This window comes from Vicia villosa, linkage group LG1 (assembly GCF_029867415.1).
Source record: "Vicia villosa cultivar HV-30 ecotype Madison, WI linkage group LG1, Vvil1.0, whole genome shotgun sequence".
NCBI classification, from domain to species: Eukaryota; Viridiplantae; Streptophyta; class Magnoliopsida; order Fabales; family Fabaceae; genus Vicia; species Vicia villosa.
The window spans coordinates 74,332,712-74,354,009 of record NC_081180.1 but is presented as its reverse complement, the minus strand read 5'-3'; the positions used below and the strand labels follow the sequence as shown (position 1 = coordinate 74,354,009).

Below are 21,298 nucleotides of genomic sequence, written 5' to 3'. Positions count from 1 at the left end.
TGTAGATCTCCAATAGGGGTGTACTCAGTGATCTTAAACTCTCGTGATGGTGTATTGCCGGTAAAATGAACATTTCCAACATGCCAACTGATGCTCATTCTGGTTTTTGGTGTTTTGGTATGAAACAACGTGAGGAATGTGGTTATTTATAATAGTTGGAGGATATTATAGACCATATAAACCCTATCTGCTTACAGGGTGTTTACCGGAAACACATTTCTGGTTCCACCCTTTGCTAAACTGAAAGAACATTTCTAGTAACTGCCCTGGTATAAAAAAACAGAAACAGAAGCATAATACATTAACAGAAACAGAAAAGAAACCAGCATAGAGACATAATAACAAAATATTTTCATTTCATAACATAATACATTAACAAAATATCAAATGCAATAATATGATAAATAATTATTAAATGACCCGAAATGACGGTCGCCTGACAAATCTACCGGTGGTATCCCCTTTGAATTTTCCTTATTTTTTGTTATTTCAATGTTGTTCAATTTGGTGTACTCTTGCATCCTTTCAATAAATTGGTTCGGTTAAGTCTCGAATTGGATTGTAAAATGATTTGCCCACTTTGGTGATGTAACTGGTATCGAGCATTCCGGTTTCAAATAAACTTGAACAAAATGTCGCAGATTAGAAATTCACCTAACACAAATAATGCGATCATTTGGAATTGGAGGTGGAGCAATGCGCACTGGGAAATAATTTTTCGAGAAACCGTATCTTGTAAGATTAATACACACTCTTTCATATGCACTTTCTATGAGATGACCCATATCCATTTATCCTCTGTTGCATCTCCACTAACACAAGGTACAAGAGTGTAATTAATTTCTTCAACTCTCTTTACTCCCGAGTACCCGTGTGTAAAAGTCTCTATGACTCCTTAACTCTTTGATAAGAACATGGCAGACAACTTGGTGATCTTTTTACCCTTTACCGAGCAAACCAGAAACAGCTCGAAAATCATAGTTACCGTCACCGTCGACATTAACGATGCATTCAATGTAATTGTGCATAAAAACCGGCATTTCATCGATTAATGGAATTTTCGGTGGAGACGGTTTAGGAGGTGGTTTTGTAATTCGGGCTCCTTTAAAAACATTTTTTTTGAGATTTCGGGGTCGGTGAATCGGAAAAAACTTTGTTAACATGTTTAGAATATGATGGAGTCCTCGTTGTTGAATTGATGATCGATATTGATTTCACCTTCTTAGGTGTTCCTTTGGTTTTTAGTGGTTGAGATGGTGGTTTCCAGTTTGTGGTCTCTAGGAATGCAACTTTCCTCAATGTCTCTTTGATGTGGAGTTTTGTGTTTTCACTGGCTTTCAAAAATCTCTCCTGTATCGCTTCCAATTCAGTTAGGATAGAAATATTCGATTTACCGTCTTTGATAACACCGTCATCTTCAAAACTTATCCTCTTCCAATGACTGCAGACCTTGTCCTTTCGTATGGGCAATCAAGTTTCACTTTCTTAGATCTGACGCAAGCACATGGTAGATCATATGTTTTCACAAGTGTGCAACCAAACTTTGAGCTTTTGGAACCATAATTTGAGACTCGTTTGGCTCCGTGAAAAATATTATTCAAAGTTGGTCGAGATATGTTGTCGACCAACTGAGAATAGAGAGTGTTGTCTTTGAACCTGTGTTCCAAATTTGTGATATTACGACCAAATGATGTTTGAATTTCATTATGTTGGTTTTGCATCATTTGGTTCACATAATCCTAACCCGCACACAAATCACCTTTGCTATTTCTCAACTAATTCTTCAGACAAGCATGGCCGACTCGACTCGATTTGTTGTTGTATTTCCAAGGTGCATAACCTGATCGATCCAATCACAAACAATTTTCTCCTTTACCTGATCCAAAATTGTGCTTTCAACATATTTCAATAAAGCGAGAAATTTCTCACACACCTTCCTGAAATGTATAACTGCATCAGTATATAGATCTTTTGTAGATACATTTGTTATAACATTCCATGAAACCATAATTTTCTCCACAATAATGCTCGCCTTGACCAATTTTCCATCTTCACCTGCTATATGTTTTGTCCCTACCGCAGGTTTAACCTGACTTATCACATTTTTAGTAATGTGATACCTTCAAAATAATGCATAAGAAGTGGGATCTATTCGTTGCAACAGAATTCATCAAAACGGTATCGCAGTCGATAACAATGACTTTTGGCATATTTTTTTGGTCTTTCAACATTGACCGACAAACATCTAAAGCCCGTGCAAAATTTTCCTCTTTTTAGCACTTAAGAAATGCAAAACCAACAGAATACGTCTTCTCAGTCGACGTAATACCAACAACTTCTAACAATGACAACCTGGATTTGTTGGTCATATATATTGAATCAATTATAAGCACAGTGAGAAATGTATTGAAAATTTTAATGGAATCAGGATGAGTCTAATATATATCTCTTACTGTTACTACATCCTCACATCTTCGGTGCCTATAAACGTAATTGTTATCATTTAGAAGTTTCAAGAGGTGTTGCATTTCTGTTCGATTCCCCATAAGCGCTAATTTTGATTGATAACGCCTATTGTACACTTGCTTGATATTTGAGGTATTCTTGGGTCTTTTGCGCTTCAAAGTTGCAAGTATGTTTTTGGGAGGTACCAAATTAATTGTCATATCGAACACACACTCCTTCTCTTTCGGCAAGAGTCGACATGCAATTGGACGACCGACTAACTTTTCACATCAATCGTGATTGTGTACCACATATCACATTAAAACTCCATTTATTATTTTCCAACCGATAAACATGCAACCTTAATGAACATTCACATTTTCTTGGGCTGTTGTCATATTGTATGAAATTCCGGACACGAGGTATATATTTCCAACCTCTTTCACATATCAAAGTCACAAATACATTTCTTTTATCTGAACTGTTATCGAACCTTCCAATCACAACACCAAACCTTAGTATGTTGGCCTATGTAGAATCCACTGCAACATGTCATCACGAAATTCATACTCTTCTTCATTTTAAAAATGGACCCGAATCTACCGCCTTAGTTACGAAAGGTGACACAACTTGAGACACATTAGGTTTGGGAATGGCATCGGGATGCACCATACCTAATATGATAAGAAGCATTAAAATAAGTAGCATACACAACAAGAAACAACTTTTGGAAAACAAGTATAGACAGAAACTAAAAATGTATTTTCGGTAACGTTCAACAATCGGAAATGCATTTTTGGTAATCACATAACCTTTTCCAGCTGAAAAACTAGATTAATGTGAAGAATAAGGATTGAAATGAATAAAGTTGACCTTAAATTCCACTTTCTTGAGCTCATTTTGATATGATAAACCACAAAAATGAAACTTTGGAGTGAACAACATGATTGAGAATGGAAGGATTTTTGGAGAGGATTTATGAAAAGTTTAAGAAATGAGGATGATCATTCTTGTCCATGTTGGTTACTGTTTTAAAAAATATGGATTTTGAGTTTCCCGGATATACATTTCTGGTTTATAGCTAAATACTGAGGTGGCAGAAATTTCATTCTTTTCGGACTAATACTCCGGAGATGTATTTCTGAAAACAGCCAGAAATACATTTCATGTTCTGTTCTCTCTTTACCATAGGGTGGAGGGACTTTTGCTCTTGTAGTACATGGTGAAAGGGTACATACTGAAAATACATTTCCGATTCTCTAGAGTCGTTTTCGAAACTCCATAAAATATTTTTCACCCTTATAGGGTGGAATAAGAAATTCTCACTTAAAATCTCCAAATCTCTCTAGTGTTGGTCCAATGGTCATTTGGATTAGGCCTTTTAGACCCATACCATTACAATAGTTTGTGATAGATCTATTATCTAAATAAAAAGTTGTGAATTTTTGAAAATGTAATACTCCCTCCGGCCTTATTTATAAGCAAAGTTTTTTTTTAGATTAATTGAGTAATAAATGTATCTGGTGTATTATGTAAACCAGATACATTCATTAGTTAATGAATTTTAAAAAAAAAGAATCTTTACTTATAAATAAGGTCGGAGGAAGTAGTAATAATTAAGAATCTTGGAATTCCGAACTAGATGTTTTATGTGGTGTTATAAAATATTGTATTGGCCCGTGTTTTTTGTTTTTGGGAGCAGAATTTTACTCTATTTCTAAAAATCAATAGTTTCACTTTCTAGTTTCTACGATATAAATTCTCCCTGTAAGGTTATTCCATAAACAACATTTTATTTAAATTCATTATTATATTCACATTATATTCAAAATATTTATTATTTTTGAGTGACATTTGTCGTTACACAAATAAAGTTATTCTTATTCAAATATATACATTTATGAAACTTTGACTAATTTGAAATAATAAATAAAAATATAATATAATATTAAATAAAATATATTTAATTAAATATAAGAGTATTATCATATTTTCATGCTAAATTAAAACTCCTTCTACCTACCATATATATATAGACTTTCACTATCGACCTCATCTTGTTAATATTTTAACAAATATAAAGAAGAATTTTCTATTTAAAATACTATTTTTTTAATAAAAAAATTCTTTAAAAAAAGTTCTATATAAAGCCTCGGTTCTTTACCATCTTCCTACAAATTTTATTTGTTTGTTTTATATTTTTACAATAACATAAACCAAGTTCAGCGTGCATTTTGGTTATCTTGAAGCGATACTTAAGCTTTAATTTTTCGACTCGTGTGTGATAGAATCGCGTATACATATTCAAGATTACTAACAGGTATTTCCTCCGTGTCACAATAAGTAATTCATGAGTTTGATTAATTGTTTGAGCTATATGATTTTTAATTTTTCATCAATTTAAGATAGATTTTATTATACTTAAATAAATAGATTATGATTTATTATCGTGTTTCATACAAATATAGTCATAGTATTAAAACAACTCCAAATGCAGATATATAAGTGTGGTGTGATTGTAGATCAAGACCAAGTTCTTTCTCCTTCAAATTGGACGCAAAAGACTTATTGAAAAGTTTTAAAAGGTAATTACTATATCTTTTTATTTTATTAACTTGTATGATTTCATTTATATTGTCTTGAAATGCAAAGGATTTGTTGAAAATTTAATATTGACTTGGATAACCAAGCATACTGATTTTAGGGAACTATTTTCTCCCCCGATCCATATTAAGAGCATATTTAATGCAGATACTTTAATAGGTTCCTTAAAAATATATTTTATCAAAATAAACAAATATATATATTAGAATTTTTTTTATCTATAGACAAAATGATAATAATTATTAAAATTTATTTTAAAACAATATATATCTTAAATATGTAGATTTTGGTGTACACTTTTTTTAGAATATGTGCACAAAATATAGTATATTTTTATAAAAACATGTTTAGTTAAATGTGAGAGTGTGTTAAGAATCTCTATATATTTTTCATGTGACTGATCTCAAAAGTGATAAATTAGAATTTTGTTGTTTTTTTTTTCAATAAAAGAATTTGTTGTTTTTATTTGGGCTTGGCCCATGTTATCTTTTTTATAATAACGTTTTTTTTTTTTGTAGTTTAAATTTTTAAGAAATGACACGTGATTTTACAAGCGTATTTCTAAAAGTCATAATTTATTCAAAATATTTTTTCTAATGACACAAATTATTTTTATTTGTAATTTGTATTATTCAGAAAATCTTAAATCCCATGTTAGAGGTATATTATGATAGCTAGTTTAGATTAATTGTAACTGTCAAGATTGATCGTTATTAGCTTGGGATGTATCTTACATGCTACCGCAGGTTAATTGGTTGCCACTATAAATGTAATCAGTTGCTCACTCTTTGTAATTAATAAAAAGTTTAATCAATGAAAAGTTAGTTATAATTGAAATGAACAACACATCTATCAATTTTATCATTGTATTATATTGCTAACGCGATCTTAGGCCATGGCAACTCCACCACCGGCTTCGTCCTTAATTTTCGCTCAAGTCTCAACGAATTCGGTGTTGGCAACGACGTTTGCAAACGATGACATTCTCATCTCAATTTCTCTATCAAGATTGCAAAGAAATTAGATGAGAAGAATTTGCATTTTTGGTGTCAACAAGTTAAACCTTAGGTTAATGCGCACAATCTCGCAAAATTCATGGTTTGCACATGAATTCCATTCTAATTTCTTGGTGATGCGACTCGCGACTCTGGATCAGTGGATCCTGAGTACTTTGTGTGGCTCTAAAAGGATCAAATTTTGTTATCTTGACTTTAGTTTACACTTTTTAGTGAAATCCTTTCTCGTGTTCTCGGATGTTAGCACACATCATCATCTATGAAATCAACTATTCAGCAATTTTCAAAAGAAAACACATGCAAGAGCAAGTTAATTGCGTGTGGAATTTCATGCTATCATACTTAATAATCTGTCAATTTAGAATTATTTGTTTAGGATAAAAAATATTGTTGATGTGTTAGCTTCCATCAGTGATCCTTTATTAAGTTCACATCACATAGATGTGATATTTGAAGTTTTGTCTTCAGATTATGATTCAATGGTTTATGTTATTGAGAGCAATTTTAGCATCAAGGATCTGGACGAAGTTGAAATTATGATAGTTTCTCATGAACTTAGGCTTCCGAAGTTCAAGAAGACTTCAATTCCAAACCTAGTCTCTTTAAATCTAACTTACATTGTGCCTTCAACACCAACTTATGTTGAATCTCTATCTGCCAGTTATAAATTTCCTTCTTCTCAGGTCACTCTACAAATTCCTAAGTATGATTACCAAGCTCTTGGAGGTGCCAAATCTGATCATGGTGGCATAAATGGCAGAGGTAGAGGAGGTTGTTTCTCCAACATACAATGTCAAGTTGGTTCTAGGTTTAGGCATTCTGCTTTGAGTTTATGACATATATTTAACCAACAATTCCAATCATCTTCCTTCATTGGAAATCCTTACAATCAAAACTCATGGTAGGGTTATGCTACTTCCTTTGGCATAAATGTTTGGACTAGGCCATCTCCACCACCAATACCTCATTTTCCAAGTCATCTATCCATCTTCTTTCATTGTTAATCCTTACAAGCAAACCTCCTTGCAGAATTATCCTACTTTCTTTGGCAATAATGTTTGAACTGGGCCACCTCCACTACAATGCCTCTAATTCTAAGTCCTCCAAGTACCTTTGTTACAAACACTCTACCTTCCACTTCTACATCATGGTTCCCTGAACTAGGTGCATCCTACCATGTTACGAGTGATGCCAATAATCTTCAGCAACTCACTCCCTTTGAAGGACATGACCAAATTTACATATGTAACAACCAAGTTTTGCATATTCATTATACTGGTTATAGTAGTTTTCCTCCCCCTTTCCATCCTCACACGCATTTAACACTTAATAAACTCCTTCTTGTCCACTCCATAGCCAAAAACCTCGTGAGTGTTCAATTTTCAAAAGATAACATGTTCATTTCTTGTTCATTATTGATAAATGTCTTGTAAAATCATATGTATCTGATGTTGTCCTTCTATAAGGTCATGTTAGGAGTGATGGTCTTTATGAGTTCCCTCTTATAGTTATGCCAAATCCTGCTAGGTCCAATTAATTGCATTCTTCTTTTGTTGTTAATAAGATTGTACATAGTGTTTACTCTACAAGTGAATGATAATTTTCCTAATGTATCATACCTTAGACTAGGGCATCCCAAAGCTCATGCCTTAAGATTTGTTTTGCAAAGTTTAAATGTTCATTTTCATAATATAGATAATACTCTATTTTGTTCAGTCTATTGTATGGGTAAATAAAGCCCATAGATTACACTCACCTACTTAATGCACCACATATTCCTAAACTTTAGAACTTGTTTATAGTGACTTGTGAGGGACCTTTCCAAATTCCTCGACATTAGGCTTTCATTACTACATGTTCTTTGTAGATGCCTATTCCAAGTTAACTTGGATTTATCTATTCAAAGCTAAAGTTGAAGCTCTCTCTACCTTCGAACAGTTCAAAACCATGGTTGAGTTTCAGCATGGTTTCCCCATCAAAGATGTTCAATCAAATTGGAGAGGGGAATTGATACCCTTCACTAAATTCCTAACTGACTTAATCATTATTCACATAGTTATTTTCCTTCATACATATCACCAAAATGGTGTGGTTGAGAGAAAACATAAGCACATAGTGGACCTTGGCCTTACCCTTCTTAGTCAAGCTTCTTACTCTCATCTTACCGGGACTATGCATTTTCCAATGTTGTCTACCTCATCAATAAGCTACCTTCATCTTCTAATACTTTTCAAATCCCTTATACCTTGTTGTTTAAGCTAAACCTTATTACTTTTCAAATTACAAGCTCAATTTCAGGACCTAAGAGCGTCTCTTCCTTGGATATTCAACCTCCCATAAAGGCTATAAATGTATGTATTCTAGTGGAAGATTGTACATCACTAAGGATATCTTATTCAATGAATGTAGGTTCTCATATCTTGGTCTTTTTTCTAAGTCCATTACTAGTCCCTTATCCAGCAAACTCGTCACTCTCTCCAGTTTAGGTTTTAATCTTACTTCCTCATACTCAAATCTTCTTATTCTTTATAATCCTTTTTCTAAAATACCAACCTACCTTAGTCACTTGCATTTCTTGATCCTACCAATGCCTCTAGAAATAAATCCACCAATGAGTCCACTTCAAAGTCTGCCCACTTCCCACCTCTTCTAATCTCACACATGGAGCTACAACTGACTCATCTCTTCCTAATACAGTATCTCAATCTATCCCCTTAACTCATTCCAGTCATTCAAATCAATTTAATCCCTCTAACTAGTCCAGTCTCACCAGTTCTTATTCATCACCTGATATTGTTTAGTCTATACCTCCTTTGGAAATTCCTATACCATCCAAACCATTGATCCTTCAAAATATGAAAACAAGAGCCAATTATGGGTATGTTAAACCAAGACTTGAACCAAGGTTGTTGCTAACACACTTTGAGACAAAGACTGCTAAGCAAGCCCTTGCTGACTTGCTGTGGAAGTCAGCTATGCAAGCTGAATATGATGCCTTGATCCATAACAAAACATGGTTCTTGGTTCCCCTACCCCCTAATTCAAAAGCTATTGGCTTCAAATGGGTTTTTAGGGTCAAACTATAATAGAAAAGTTAACAAGTTTAAGGTCAGGCTTGTTGCCAAAGGTTTTCATCAAACACATGTTTTGATTTTAAAAAGACCTTTTATCATGTTACTAATACTATCACTATAAAGGTCATTCTATCCATGGACATTATTCTTTTATGGCCAATCAAACAATTGGGTGTTAATAATGCTTTCTTAAATGTGATCCTCGATGAAGATGTCTACATGGAGCAACCTCAAGGGTTTGTAAGTTCTGATCCATCACTTGTGTGAAAATTACACAAGGCTCTTTATGGAATCAAATAAGCTCTTAGGTAATGGTTTGTGAGACTTCAAGTTGCCTTACTCAATATTCAATTCAAGGCAAGCAAGTGTGATCCATCTCTCTTCATAAACTTCTCCAATGGTCACACTATCTATCTCCTAGTGTATTTGGATGACATAATTTTGACAGGAAGCTCCGTAAATCTGCTCAAAGATGTTATCACTAAGCTGGATATTGCCTTCTCACTCAAATATCTTAATGATCTTGACTGCTATATGGGTATTGAGGTTAATAAATATTTTCGTGGATTTCTTTTTCTAACTCAACCCAAATACATCAGGGATTTTCTTTAGAAAGCCAACATGATAGAATCTTGCCATGTCAACACTCCTATGTAATCAACTTCCAAGTTAACTAAAACATGGTTTATTGTATTACCTGATCCTTTCATGTACATTTCAATTGTAGTTGCCTAGCAGTATGCAACCATTCCTAGACTTGACATTGCCTATAGAGTCAATAAGGTGGGTTAATTCATGTCACATCCTTTCACACTCATTGGGTTTCCATGGAGATAATTCTAAGGTACCTCAAAGATACTATTAAGCATGTGTTGCATCTCTCCTCTCTTTTACCTACTATTTATCTGTCCTTGCAAGTCTTTTATGATGACGATTGGGCTTCTGATCCATATGAAAAAAGAAGTACATATAGGGGCAACCATTTATTTTGGCAACAACCTCATCTCATGGTGGTCTAAAAGGTAACCTATAGTATCCAGGTTTAATACTTAAGCAGTGTACATGATTTTTGCTCAAGCAACTGCTGATCTGCTTTGGTTACAAACTCTCCTTCAAGAGTTTGGCATGGTCACTAAGTCTCCTTTTATCCTTTTTGACAATCAGTCAATTGTTATGCTTGGCCACTGTATTATCATGCACTTCAGAACAAAATACATGATGATTGGTTTGTTCTTTGTTAGATAGAAGCTCATGGCAAAGCAACTCCAAGTTGTGCACAATCATGGTAGTGATCAACTAGAAGATTTGCTTACTAAGAGCCTCTAGAATCCACTAAATTTCTTGAATAAAGGCATAAACTCACGGTTGTTCACCCCTTGTGAAATTATTGAGGGTGTTATTAGTGGTATGCTAGGATAGCTAGGTTAGATCAATTGTAACTGCCAAGACTAACATGTGCCAGCTTAAGATGTATCTTACCTACTACAACAGGTCAAATGGTTGCCACTATAAATGCAACAAGTTGCCCACTCTTTGTAACTAGCAAAAAATTCAATCAATGAAAAGTTAGTTATAACTTAAATGAACAACACAATGACCAGTTCTATCAAACCTCAAAAGAGTTTATATAAAGTGATATTTTTCATCTAAAAGTCGATTTTGTATGAATGAGTTATACCAAACTCTAATTTTAATATGATATTAGAGTTTATCGATCGGGCTATGAGTCACCTGTTAAATATGCTTAGATCTCATCCCGGAAAGCTAGCTCAAAGGGTGAGGTTGCTCTCACATATTTATACACCCAACAACACAGAAACCTAAGCAATGTGAGACTTCAAACAAACTTCAACAATACAAATACCAACTTCAACACCTGCCTTGACGCCTAACGTGGGCATGGGTTAAACGCCCACATTGCTGTCCTTAACCTGACTCTGATACCATGTTAAATATGCTTGGATCTCAACCCAAAAAGCTAGCTTAAAGGGTGGGTTGCCCTCACATATTTATACACCCAACAACCCGAGAACCTAAGCAGTGTGAAACTTCAAACAAACTTCAACAATACAAATACCAACTTCAACATCACCCATCATTTATATTCACGCTCAAGTCCAATAATATTAGATATGAGAGATGTGTATTGAAAAAATAACATGTTCTCCATTGGTTATATATAAAACTTCTAAAGAGTATATACAAAATGAAACCCCTAACTTCAAAAAAATAGTTTCGTAAGGATGAATTGCAACAAACTCTAATTTTACTATTTATATTTCAACTAGAAAAAGTTTTTTTTTAATTATTATTTCAAAATGCCAAAGTTGTGTTTATGATCCACGATATATTGACAATAAGAAACAGTATTCTCCAAATTACGTTAACTTTTGTGTTTTAATTCTGATCTTGGGCAAAAGATACTAAGTTTTAAGTGTGTGAAAAAATGGTCCAATAGGACAGAGAAAAAACAAAGACAAGACAAAAAAAGTTAGGATTTGTTGAAAGAAAATGTATCCATCATTGAGGGAGACCATGCTCTATGTTATAACTAGTCACTAAAAGTCTAAAGAGAGTCACACACTCTTTAATTGCTTAATGCTTAGCCACTAAGAGTTAACATTTTAGTTTGTCTAAACATAAAAATAAATAAAATAATTTCAACAAAAAAATATATGTAAAAAAATTTGGACAGGATCTCCTATTTTGAAAACAAGCATATTAGTTATTGTTTGACTGTTTTTGTATCTCTATGTTTGAATATTTTAAGAATGTAAATACTAATGGATGCAGGCTCTTATCCTATTATATTCCAAACCATAATACTTTAAAATTTTCTATTTGGTTTCTTGTACTTTGGATCTTTGTCTAAAAGAATGACAACAGAATAGAACCCAACAAAGAAAACGATGATTGGGACTTCATTTTTTATTGTTTGATTAAATATTGATCCACTTGAAATTAAACTATAATTCAATAAATCACATAGATTGATTGATGTTAAGATTAAAAGGTAACAGTAACAGTATATAACTTTACCAACTTCCATAAAGGTTTAAATTAAAACTAGAGATTAGGTATATGAACTTGAACTTTATTGCCTTATTCATATGCTTGTCACAGGTTTTGACTATTTAATGAAAAAACTACATTTTTTTTGTTTAGGTTTAGTTATATATTTTTAGTTTTTTTTTTATAAAAAATATGTGATATTCTATTTTTTTATTATAAATATTTTTTTTTAAAAATTATTGAGTAACTAGTGTACATGTTTATATATGGTGGCAAAATGTGCTCAATCAGCTAAATATGTTTGATTTGTTTGTATTTTTAATTAGACGGATTAAAATTTTAAATTTATATTCTATGTTCGTTCTGCTTTGCTCCATTTTAAATTAACATTTTTTTTTAATTTTTAAACTTTACTTTGTCCTATTTTTTTAGAGCGGATTGAGGTTTTAAATCCGCACCTTTGGTTATACTTGTATGCTTTTTTTTTTTTTGAATTTTTGCAAAATAGACTTAAAATGTCCTTGTTTATCACTCCTAAATTTATGTATAGCTGTTATTCAAACTAAATTCGTATAAATTATTTTAGGAAGATTGAAATTATATATAATTAAATTTTATTGAGAAAACTTATTTATATTTTATTTAAGAGTATATATATATATATATATATATATATATATATATATATATATATATATATATATATATCCATTTAGATATTAATTAAACTCTAAACCATTTATGATTTTGTAATTACTTAATCATTAATTAATCTCTTATCAACTATGAGTCAAAAGAAAATTCTTATTTATGTTTATGATGTCATTCTGTCAAAGAATGACACTCTCCCTTTATACCTATTGGTTGTGAATAAAAAGCTTCATCAACAAAAATAAAGATTTAGAGAGAGAGAGAGAAAAAAAAAAGACAAGTGTGAAGAAAAAGAAATAGAATTACAAAAATAAAACAGTGTTTGCTAAAAATAATTAATGAAAAAATTCAAATAATAATAACAATAATAATAATAATAATAATAATAATAATATTAACTATCCCTATCAAAAGACCTCATAATTCCCCAAAAGCACATATTTCACTTTATTCCATTCCATGGTAATATCTCAAAAAAATCCACTTGAAAGTGATTAAATTTTAATCTACGGTCTAAAATTAATCTTTCTTTTAAGTAAAAGTAACAGCCCTGTGAAGTTATCAAATTCCACCCTGTTTCTAAAAAAATTCTGTTTCATTTGTTTATCCATAGTGGTTGGATTAGGTCTTTTCTTGAGTCTTTTGATTGTGACTTGTTTTATTTATAAAAATTGAATTACCAAATTACCCTTTTGTTATGATTGTGACCTTTTAGAGGAAAATCAACACAAAAAGCTATAGTCATAAGCCAATTACTCATTGCATGCAAGAATCGAAAGTGATAACAGAACAGAATAAGCTGTTTCAAAACAAGTCAGCCAAACACAGCAAAGAGAGTTACAGAATCATTTTTTTGCTTTTTTCATGTCAGTGTAACCCTTTAAAACGGTAATTGTACTCACACTCTGAAACCTCCACTGAATTTCAGACATAAAATCAGGTGTTTTTATTTCTTAAAAAAAAAGTAATATTTAAACCAACTAAAAAGAATTAATTTCAGTTTAATTAATACAGTAATAATAAAAATAATTAATTAATTAAATATAAAATTCATATTTCATTTACCAATGCTTATTATTCTTTCATGCATTAACTTGAATTTCAGTTTCATTGTCCTTTTTTAATTTTGAAATTTCTGTGGGGTTGCATGATGAGCAAATATTTGTCTGGAAGTGAGTAAGAAGATACTACAAATTAAGAGAGAGAAATTTTAGAGAGAGAAAGTTAGAGAGAGGGGGTGTAGTAGTAGTAGCTGTTTCATGGTGCTTTCAACTTTCTATGTCGTTTTATGACTAAGGATTGGGTCCACCGACCCCGTAGGGATTACCCTCTCTCACTCTTTCTCTTTCTCTTTCAATATTTATATATATTTATTTTTTTCATTTTTGTGAAAATATAAAATAATTTATTTATGACAAAGAGAGAGATGAAAAAGTGAGGAAAATCTGGAAAACTTTTTGAAGAGGAAAAAAAAGGCAGAGAATAATAATAAAGAGGGAAGAAAAAAATATGTTATGGGTATATGTGTTGATGTATCTGCATGACACTAAATCTTCAATGAAAAAATCAGTTCAAGCTTCTTCTCATTTAAATCATCAAAACCATCTCAAGCAAGAAATGGCTTGATTTTGATTTGCTTTTTCTTGCTTTTTCATCTTTGTTCTATAAATATCTCTCTATTGTTCTTTAGTTTGTTCTATATTTCAACCGGTTTTGTGATGAATTGAAGAGGATTCAATTTGCATGTTGGATTTTTGTGAATTGTGATTGTGCTGTAAGGTTATAGAAGTTAGAGAATTAGTTTACTGATTGTTGAAGAAGGTTGTTATATATAGATATGGCTGCTTCATCTTCTTCGGCATCGCTTTTTGGATTCAGAGAAGAGGATCCGAATCAAATGAATCAACAGCAACATTCCTTGCCACCATCATCAGCAACTGCTGCTCCAGCTGCTGCTGCAACATCTCAGAAGAAAAAGAGAAACCAACCTGGAACACCAAGTAAGTTTCTCAACTATTTTATTAATTTTATTTATATTTTATATAATTAGTCTCTAATTGCATGTTTGGATTTGCAGTATAAGATTAACAGAATCACACTGAACCAAAACCAGTCTAATACAAAACCACGGTTGGTGTTAGTATGATTCTGCTAAACTACTTGCGGATCCATACTTACACCAAAGAATTTTCATTCAACAAGATACATTTTTTTTAAAAAAAATCTTTGATGGATTTTATCTATTTGAGTATTTTCATTAATTATACAAATGTTTTTTGGACTGTTTTTTGTGTGTTTGTTTTTTGTTTTCATTTGAGATGAATTCCTTAGGGTGGAACCCTAATTTAAAAACATAAATGTAAAATGGAATGAAATGAAATGAAATTCAATGTCAATTTGTTTGACATGGAAATGAGCCTTTGTCTTGAAGCTTCATTTTCTCAATTAATTTTATTTTTTGTGTATGTTTGAATTTTTGTAATAGTTTATTGTTTGGCTATTTTCAATGGAAACAGATCCAGATGCAGAGGTGATAGCACTATCTCCCAAGACCCTAATGGCAACAAACAGGTTTATCTGTGAGGTATGCAACAAAGGGTTCCAAAGAGAGCAAAACCTACAGCTCCACAGAAGAGGACACAACTTGCCTTGGAAGCTTAAGCAGAAGACAACAAAAGAGCCTAAGAGAAAGGTTTATCTCTGTCCTGAGCCCACATGCGTTCATCATGACCCTTCAAGAGCACTCGGTGACCTCACCGGAATCAAGAAACACTTCTCTCGCAAACACGGCGAGAAGAAATGGAAGTGTGATAAGTGCTCTAAGAAGTATGCTGTTCAATCTGATTGGAAAGCACATTCCAAAACTTGTGGCACAAGAGAGTATAGGTGTGACTGCGGCACTCTTTTCTCCAGGTAACTTATTAAAACTTCGCATATACTAATACAGTAATACTATATGTCATGTTAATACAGACGAATCGAAATAACAAGGGCTGAATTTCAATCTCTGTCATTTGGATGTCATGTTATTTATTTTAGGGCATATTATTTATGTTAGATTCTTCAAGTGACTATAGAGAGGAAAAAGACTAAGATGCTTTTCAATATTATCTACTGAATTTGGTTGGTAATAATGATATTTTTTTACATTTGACAGCAATAGCAATTGATTGAATAAGATTCTATGGTTTTGGTATGTTTTGGTTTGTCATGTTTCAATTTTTGTGTATATTTTGGTGGGCAAATGAAATGGATGGAAACATCTACCCACGTGAATGATCTCTGAAAACTTTTCTTCTGAAACAAAAAACACACACGGAGGAAAGAGCACCACCTTATAATTACGCAATTCTTTCTTTCTCTCTCCTGGTCAAAAAGGATATTATGGAAAAAACACTTCACCTTTTTTTTCTGAATTTTTCTTGAAAACTGTGCTGTTTTTTTTAGCCCATTTCTTTTTCTTCCTATTCACGTGTTGCTATGGCATGAAGCTGTGTGGTGTTGTTACGACCTTTGTTTTCTTCTTGGTTGGCTACTTGTGTTTGTGTTCAGTACACTGCGCTCTTGCAGGTGCTCCTTTTCATGATAACGTTACGACTAAATCAAATTATTCAACTCTTATATTTCATACATATTTTTATACATATATTTAGACACACAACAATGTTAAATTCTCTTGTCTTGATGAAGAGTTTTACTATATTTTAAGGGATTAATCTCTGCAATTGGTTAGAGAAAACTCAGTTTCTATAATAAAAAAATTATGTTTCATTTATTGAACATTAATGAGTCTTATAATGAAGCTTAGGTTGTGAAATTAATATCATTTCACTTAATTATGCATTTTTAGGAATTTTTTTAGTTATACCTTTTAAACATTTGTAGAGGTATTCAAATTATCATTTTGTCTAACTATACTCTTTTTAATAAATACACGCAAATTTTTGTCCACTCGTTAATTAGTCACATTCTTTCATTTTTATGTTAATTATTTTTAACTCTTAATTAAGAGTTTTATTGTCTTTTACTTGAAAAGGCCAAGTTCCAATTCTAGTAATTTATGTGTAATTCAGGATACGTACGTGACAGCTTTTAGATACTACTTTCATCAAGGCCGTCTCAATATTTTGGAGGCCCTGTGTAGGTTAGTCATGGTTTAACCATTATAAAATAATTAGAGGCCCTAATTAACCTCATTTTAATATTGGCAAATATTTATGAGGCCCTTTTTAGTTACAGTTTAATCATAAAAAATTTGAGGCCCTGTGCGGTAGCCCGCTTTGCACGCCCTCAAAGACGGCCCTAACTTTCATATTTACAGTGTCTATGGCAAATTCCGTCTTAAACTCCCTCTCTTTCTATATATATAGAAATATTAGCTCCTATTATATTTTCTTTTCTTTTTTTACTAGTAATTAACCACTGAGAAATTTATAATTATTTATAATTTTGAATTTTTTTTAATTAAGTGATTGAATTCGAGTGATTAATAAATTTTTAATGTTGATGCAGGAGAGACAGTTTCATAACTCATAGAGCCTTCTGTGATGCATTGGCTCAAGAGGGTCCAAGACAGCCACCAATAACCCTAACTGGCGCCATTGGATCCCATCTTTTTGGAGGTGGTGGCAGTGGCGGTGGTGGCGGCAACAACAACAGCATGGGTTTAAACTTATCCCAAGTTGCTCCACAAATGGCCAACATGCAACATCAACAAGACCATCACAGCAATTCAGCCACTGAAATTCTGCGACTCGGTGCAGCCGCGAGTCGAACCGGACAGTTCGACCACCACAACATTCTCCAATCCACTTTTAGGCCTAATTCCTTCTTCAACAATAGCATCCATGAGCCAAACCAAAGCTATATCCCTGACCAAGGATTAATGATGCAGCAGAATAATAACAACAGCGGCAACAACACCAATCTCTTCAACATTCCGAATTTCCTTTCGAGTAACAGTACTACTAATACTAACAGTAGCAACAACTCATTCTCTGAACACTTGAATATGAATAATGAAGGGACGAATTTCTTCACTGGATCAGGTGGAACAAGTAGTGCTCCATCACTCTTCAGCAACTGTTTCCCTCAAGCTGGGGGTGGAAACAGTAGCAACAGCAATATTAATGCTGTTACTGCTATATCTTCAATGTCAGCAACTGCACTTCTTCAGAAAGCTGCTCAAATGGGTGCAACTTCAAGCAATGGAAACGGTACTACCGCAACTTCGCTTTTGAAAAGCTTCGGAAACAACACTCCTGCTACTAATTCAGCTTCTTCCGGTGGTGTTGGTGTTGGTGCTGGTGCCAGTGCTGGTGTTGGTGAGCATAATAGAGTTCTGCAGATGGGAGGTGGAAGTGTAAACTACGGTTTTGGTGGTGCGAATAATGATCAGAGTAATTTACAGGACTTGATGAACTCTTTTGCTGCTACTGGAAATACTTCAATATTTGAAACTGGAAGAGGAGGTGTAGGGCTTGGAAGTGGAGGTGCAGATAGCAGTCAACTAACTCGTGACTTTTTAGGAGTTGGTGAGATAGTTAGAAACATGAGCGGTGTTGTTGGAGGACAAAGGGAACAACAACAGAATCATCAACATCAACATGCAGCAGCTGCATTTAACTTGCCAGGTTCCATGGAAGGAGATCATAGAAACATTCATGCTGCACAATCCTTTGGAGGCGGAGGAAGAGGTGGAGCTGGTGGTGGAGCCGGAGCAGGAAATTTTCACTAATCATTATCATCCTTCATAAAGGTACGTACCCCAAATAGTCAACACTCAATTTCAATTTTCTATAGCAACCTAGAATCATACTCCGTATGATTTATTCCTTAAAGTCATAGTTACCGTCAGAATACTAAATCAACAACTTACATTCATTTAATTTAACTAGTACATACATATTAGTTAAACTTTAATATATATATATATATATATATATATATATATATATATATATATATATATATATATATATATATATATATATATATACGGATAATAAACCGTATTATTAAGGATATATTTTTGAAAAAATAAAGATATTATTTTTTTGAAATGAAACTTATAGGAGTGGTTATTTAAGTAGGTATATAGAAGAAAGATGCTATAATAAAATAATTTGTTTTTAGTGATAAAAAAGTGAGTGTGTGTGGTCTGACAAGTTGTCTTGCATGGTGCAGACAGCGACGTTGTGCAGAACTAATTTGTTTCTTCTATTGTCTTCTCCTTTTCATTTTTTTTCACTTTCTTATTTTGGTTGGCTGGCACATCCACAGTGAGTCACGAGTGCCAAAACTTTTTTCTGAACAAATTATTTCTTCTCTTATCAACATGTTTCTTTCTTGCCATGTCACAGAATGTGCTTCAATTAATTTATTATAGCTTCATTTATTATAAAATTATTTTCAATATATTCTCTCTTTTCTTACAATTTGTATTATGCACGTATCTGTTCATGTGTGTTGTTTTTCTTTTCTCTACAACTTAGGTCAATTATTTAGATTCGTATGAATGGTATCATACACGTTTTTAACTGCATTCTCTTGTACTATTTTTTTAATATCATTATGTTTGTTCTTTATATCAAATAATATTCCATGAGTGCAGAGTACTTATTAGTCCTTTTTCTTAATATGCATACATATAATTTTCGAATTATATAAGTGATGTTTGCTTAAATAAAGTAACGATTTAATTTTTGCAGGGTTTTCAACATGCTCCATTGGAACTTGATCTAATTAAAGATTTTGAGAGTACTGTGAAGAATATGTGGAAATTCCTGAATTTTATTGAAGCTTCTTCAAACTCCATCGAATCCCCCCTCCCCCAAAAAAAACAAATTCTGATACATATTAGCTTCAAGATTTTTATGGTTTATTTAATAGATTTTGTTATTGGGTAATTGATATTTATCATATATTAAGTGCGACTATAAACCAGTTATAACTTTTTTTAAATATAATATAGACCAGTTATGACTTATTTCATATCTTTTTGGTATATATATATATATATATATATATAGCTTCAGAATAAGATGATTTTATTATTAGGTTAGAAGAAGTCATGGTAATGAGTGTTTCAATAATGGTGATATAAATTATACTTAATTGTTATTAAGTATTAATAATTAATAAATTGTTTTGTTATGATTTATTTTTGAATGGTCATGATTGATTTATGGGTCATGCTTGATTTATGGTACATGTTAAGGATACTATAATTAGAAAAATTTAAATGTAATTGAATGCAATAAAGCCATGTTTAAAGTTTCGATACATTGAATGCACGCGTTTCAAGAAAAAAATTATATAAATATCTCATTAACTTATGCCCTTGGGGCACATGTTAGCTTTTCCCTTGATTTATAATGTTTAATGAGATTTTCACTCTCAATCGTTTAGATGTTTAATCATTGTCTTATTAGAAAGTTAATGTAATTGTGAAATTAAGAGAATCTCTTTAACCATGCTATGGAGAAAAGTAAATTTGAGACCGAGTGATTTAGGTTTTGGCTAACGGTTGAAGGAGTTTGGTGTTTTTCCAAAATGGTGGTTTTCTCCTAACAAGTGTTATTGGACATGTTCTCTTATGGGAAACATCTTCTTAGGCGTAGAATCTTAGTCCATCTTAACGTGGGTGACACGAGCTATGTGTTCAAGTTAGGTTGAGTCAGAGGGTCACTTGTTTGTCCTTTGTGACTTTGCGTATGTTATTTGGTACAATGCTTTTAGGTGGGTATGTAAAGTTGTGACTATTCATCAGTTGGTGTTAGACTTGTTCGATGTTTTTTAGGGTTTTAGTGGGGATAAGAAAGAGGTTGTAGGCATGTGATCGATCTGACATGCAGTAATTTGCACTATTTAAAAATGTGAAATAATGTTTTTTTAAGAAAAGCTCTTTTGTGGATCATGAGGTGAACATTATTATTTGTCTTTTTTGAAAGTAGTGTTAGTCTCATTTTTTAAGCATCTATTTCCCTCTTAGGGACTGAATACATGGTTCGTTTATGTGCTTAGATGTACATGAGTGTGTTGGGTTGCCAACCCCTCTCTCTCTTTCTTCAACTCAATCCTACTTTCCGTAGAGGTATTTTATTCTTGATTCCAGGTCTTTTTTCGAGAGGCGTTTTCTGTTTTGCATTGATTGGATTTTTATTCTTTTTGTTTGATCAATTTTGCTTTTTTGCTTTCTTTTATGTGTTGTTTCGTCGTCTGTTTTTGCTCGGGCGTATTGATGGTATCATATATTTTTCAAATGTTTGGGATGGTCATGAGGATGTTTGACTTCTCTTCCTCACAAATCCCAATTTTCTCAACATTTTTTAAGTCTCATGAAACCTTAAGTTAAGATTCTTGATTTATCTCTTAATATGTTGATATGTTATGATATGAATTTGAGTTATTAAATTAAAAACTCAATAATGACAATCCCGTAGAATCTAACATTTTAATCAATTCAATCATGAAAAATAAATTTTCTTGTTTTGT

At 32.5% G+C, this 21,298-nt stretch overlaps 1 protein-coding gene across 1 annotated transcript; it reads left to right on the top strand.

Moving 5' to 3' along the window:
• The first annotated feature begins 14,119 nt into the window (after nt 1-14,119).
• Nucleotides 14,120-19,795, top strand: LOC131642321 (protein indeterminate-domain 5, chloroplastic-like). Its single transcript, XM_058912592.1, has 4 exons — nt 14,120-14,802; nt 15,319-15,715; nt 17,315-18,560; nt 19,513-19,795. Exons 1-3 carry the CDS (start codon nt 14,640-14,642, stop codon nt 18,537-18,539), a joined length of 1,785 nt encoding a protein of 594 aa, XP_058768575.1. The 5' UTR covers nt 14,120-14,639; the 3' UTR covers nt 18,540-18,560; nt 19,513-19,795.
• Nucleotides 19,796-21,298: the final 1,503 nt, after the last annotated feature.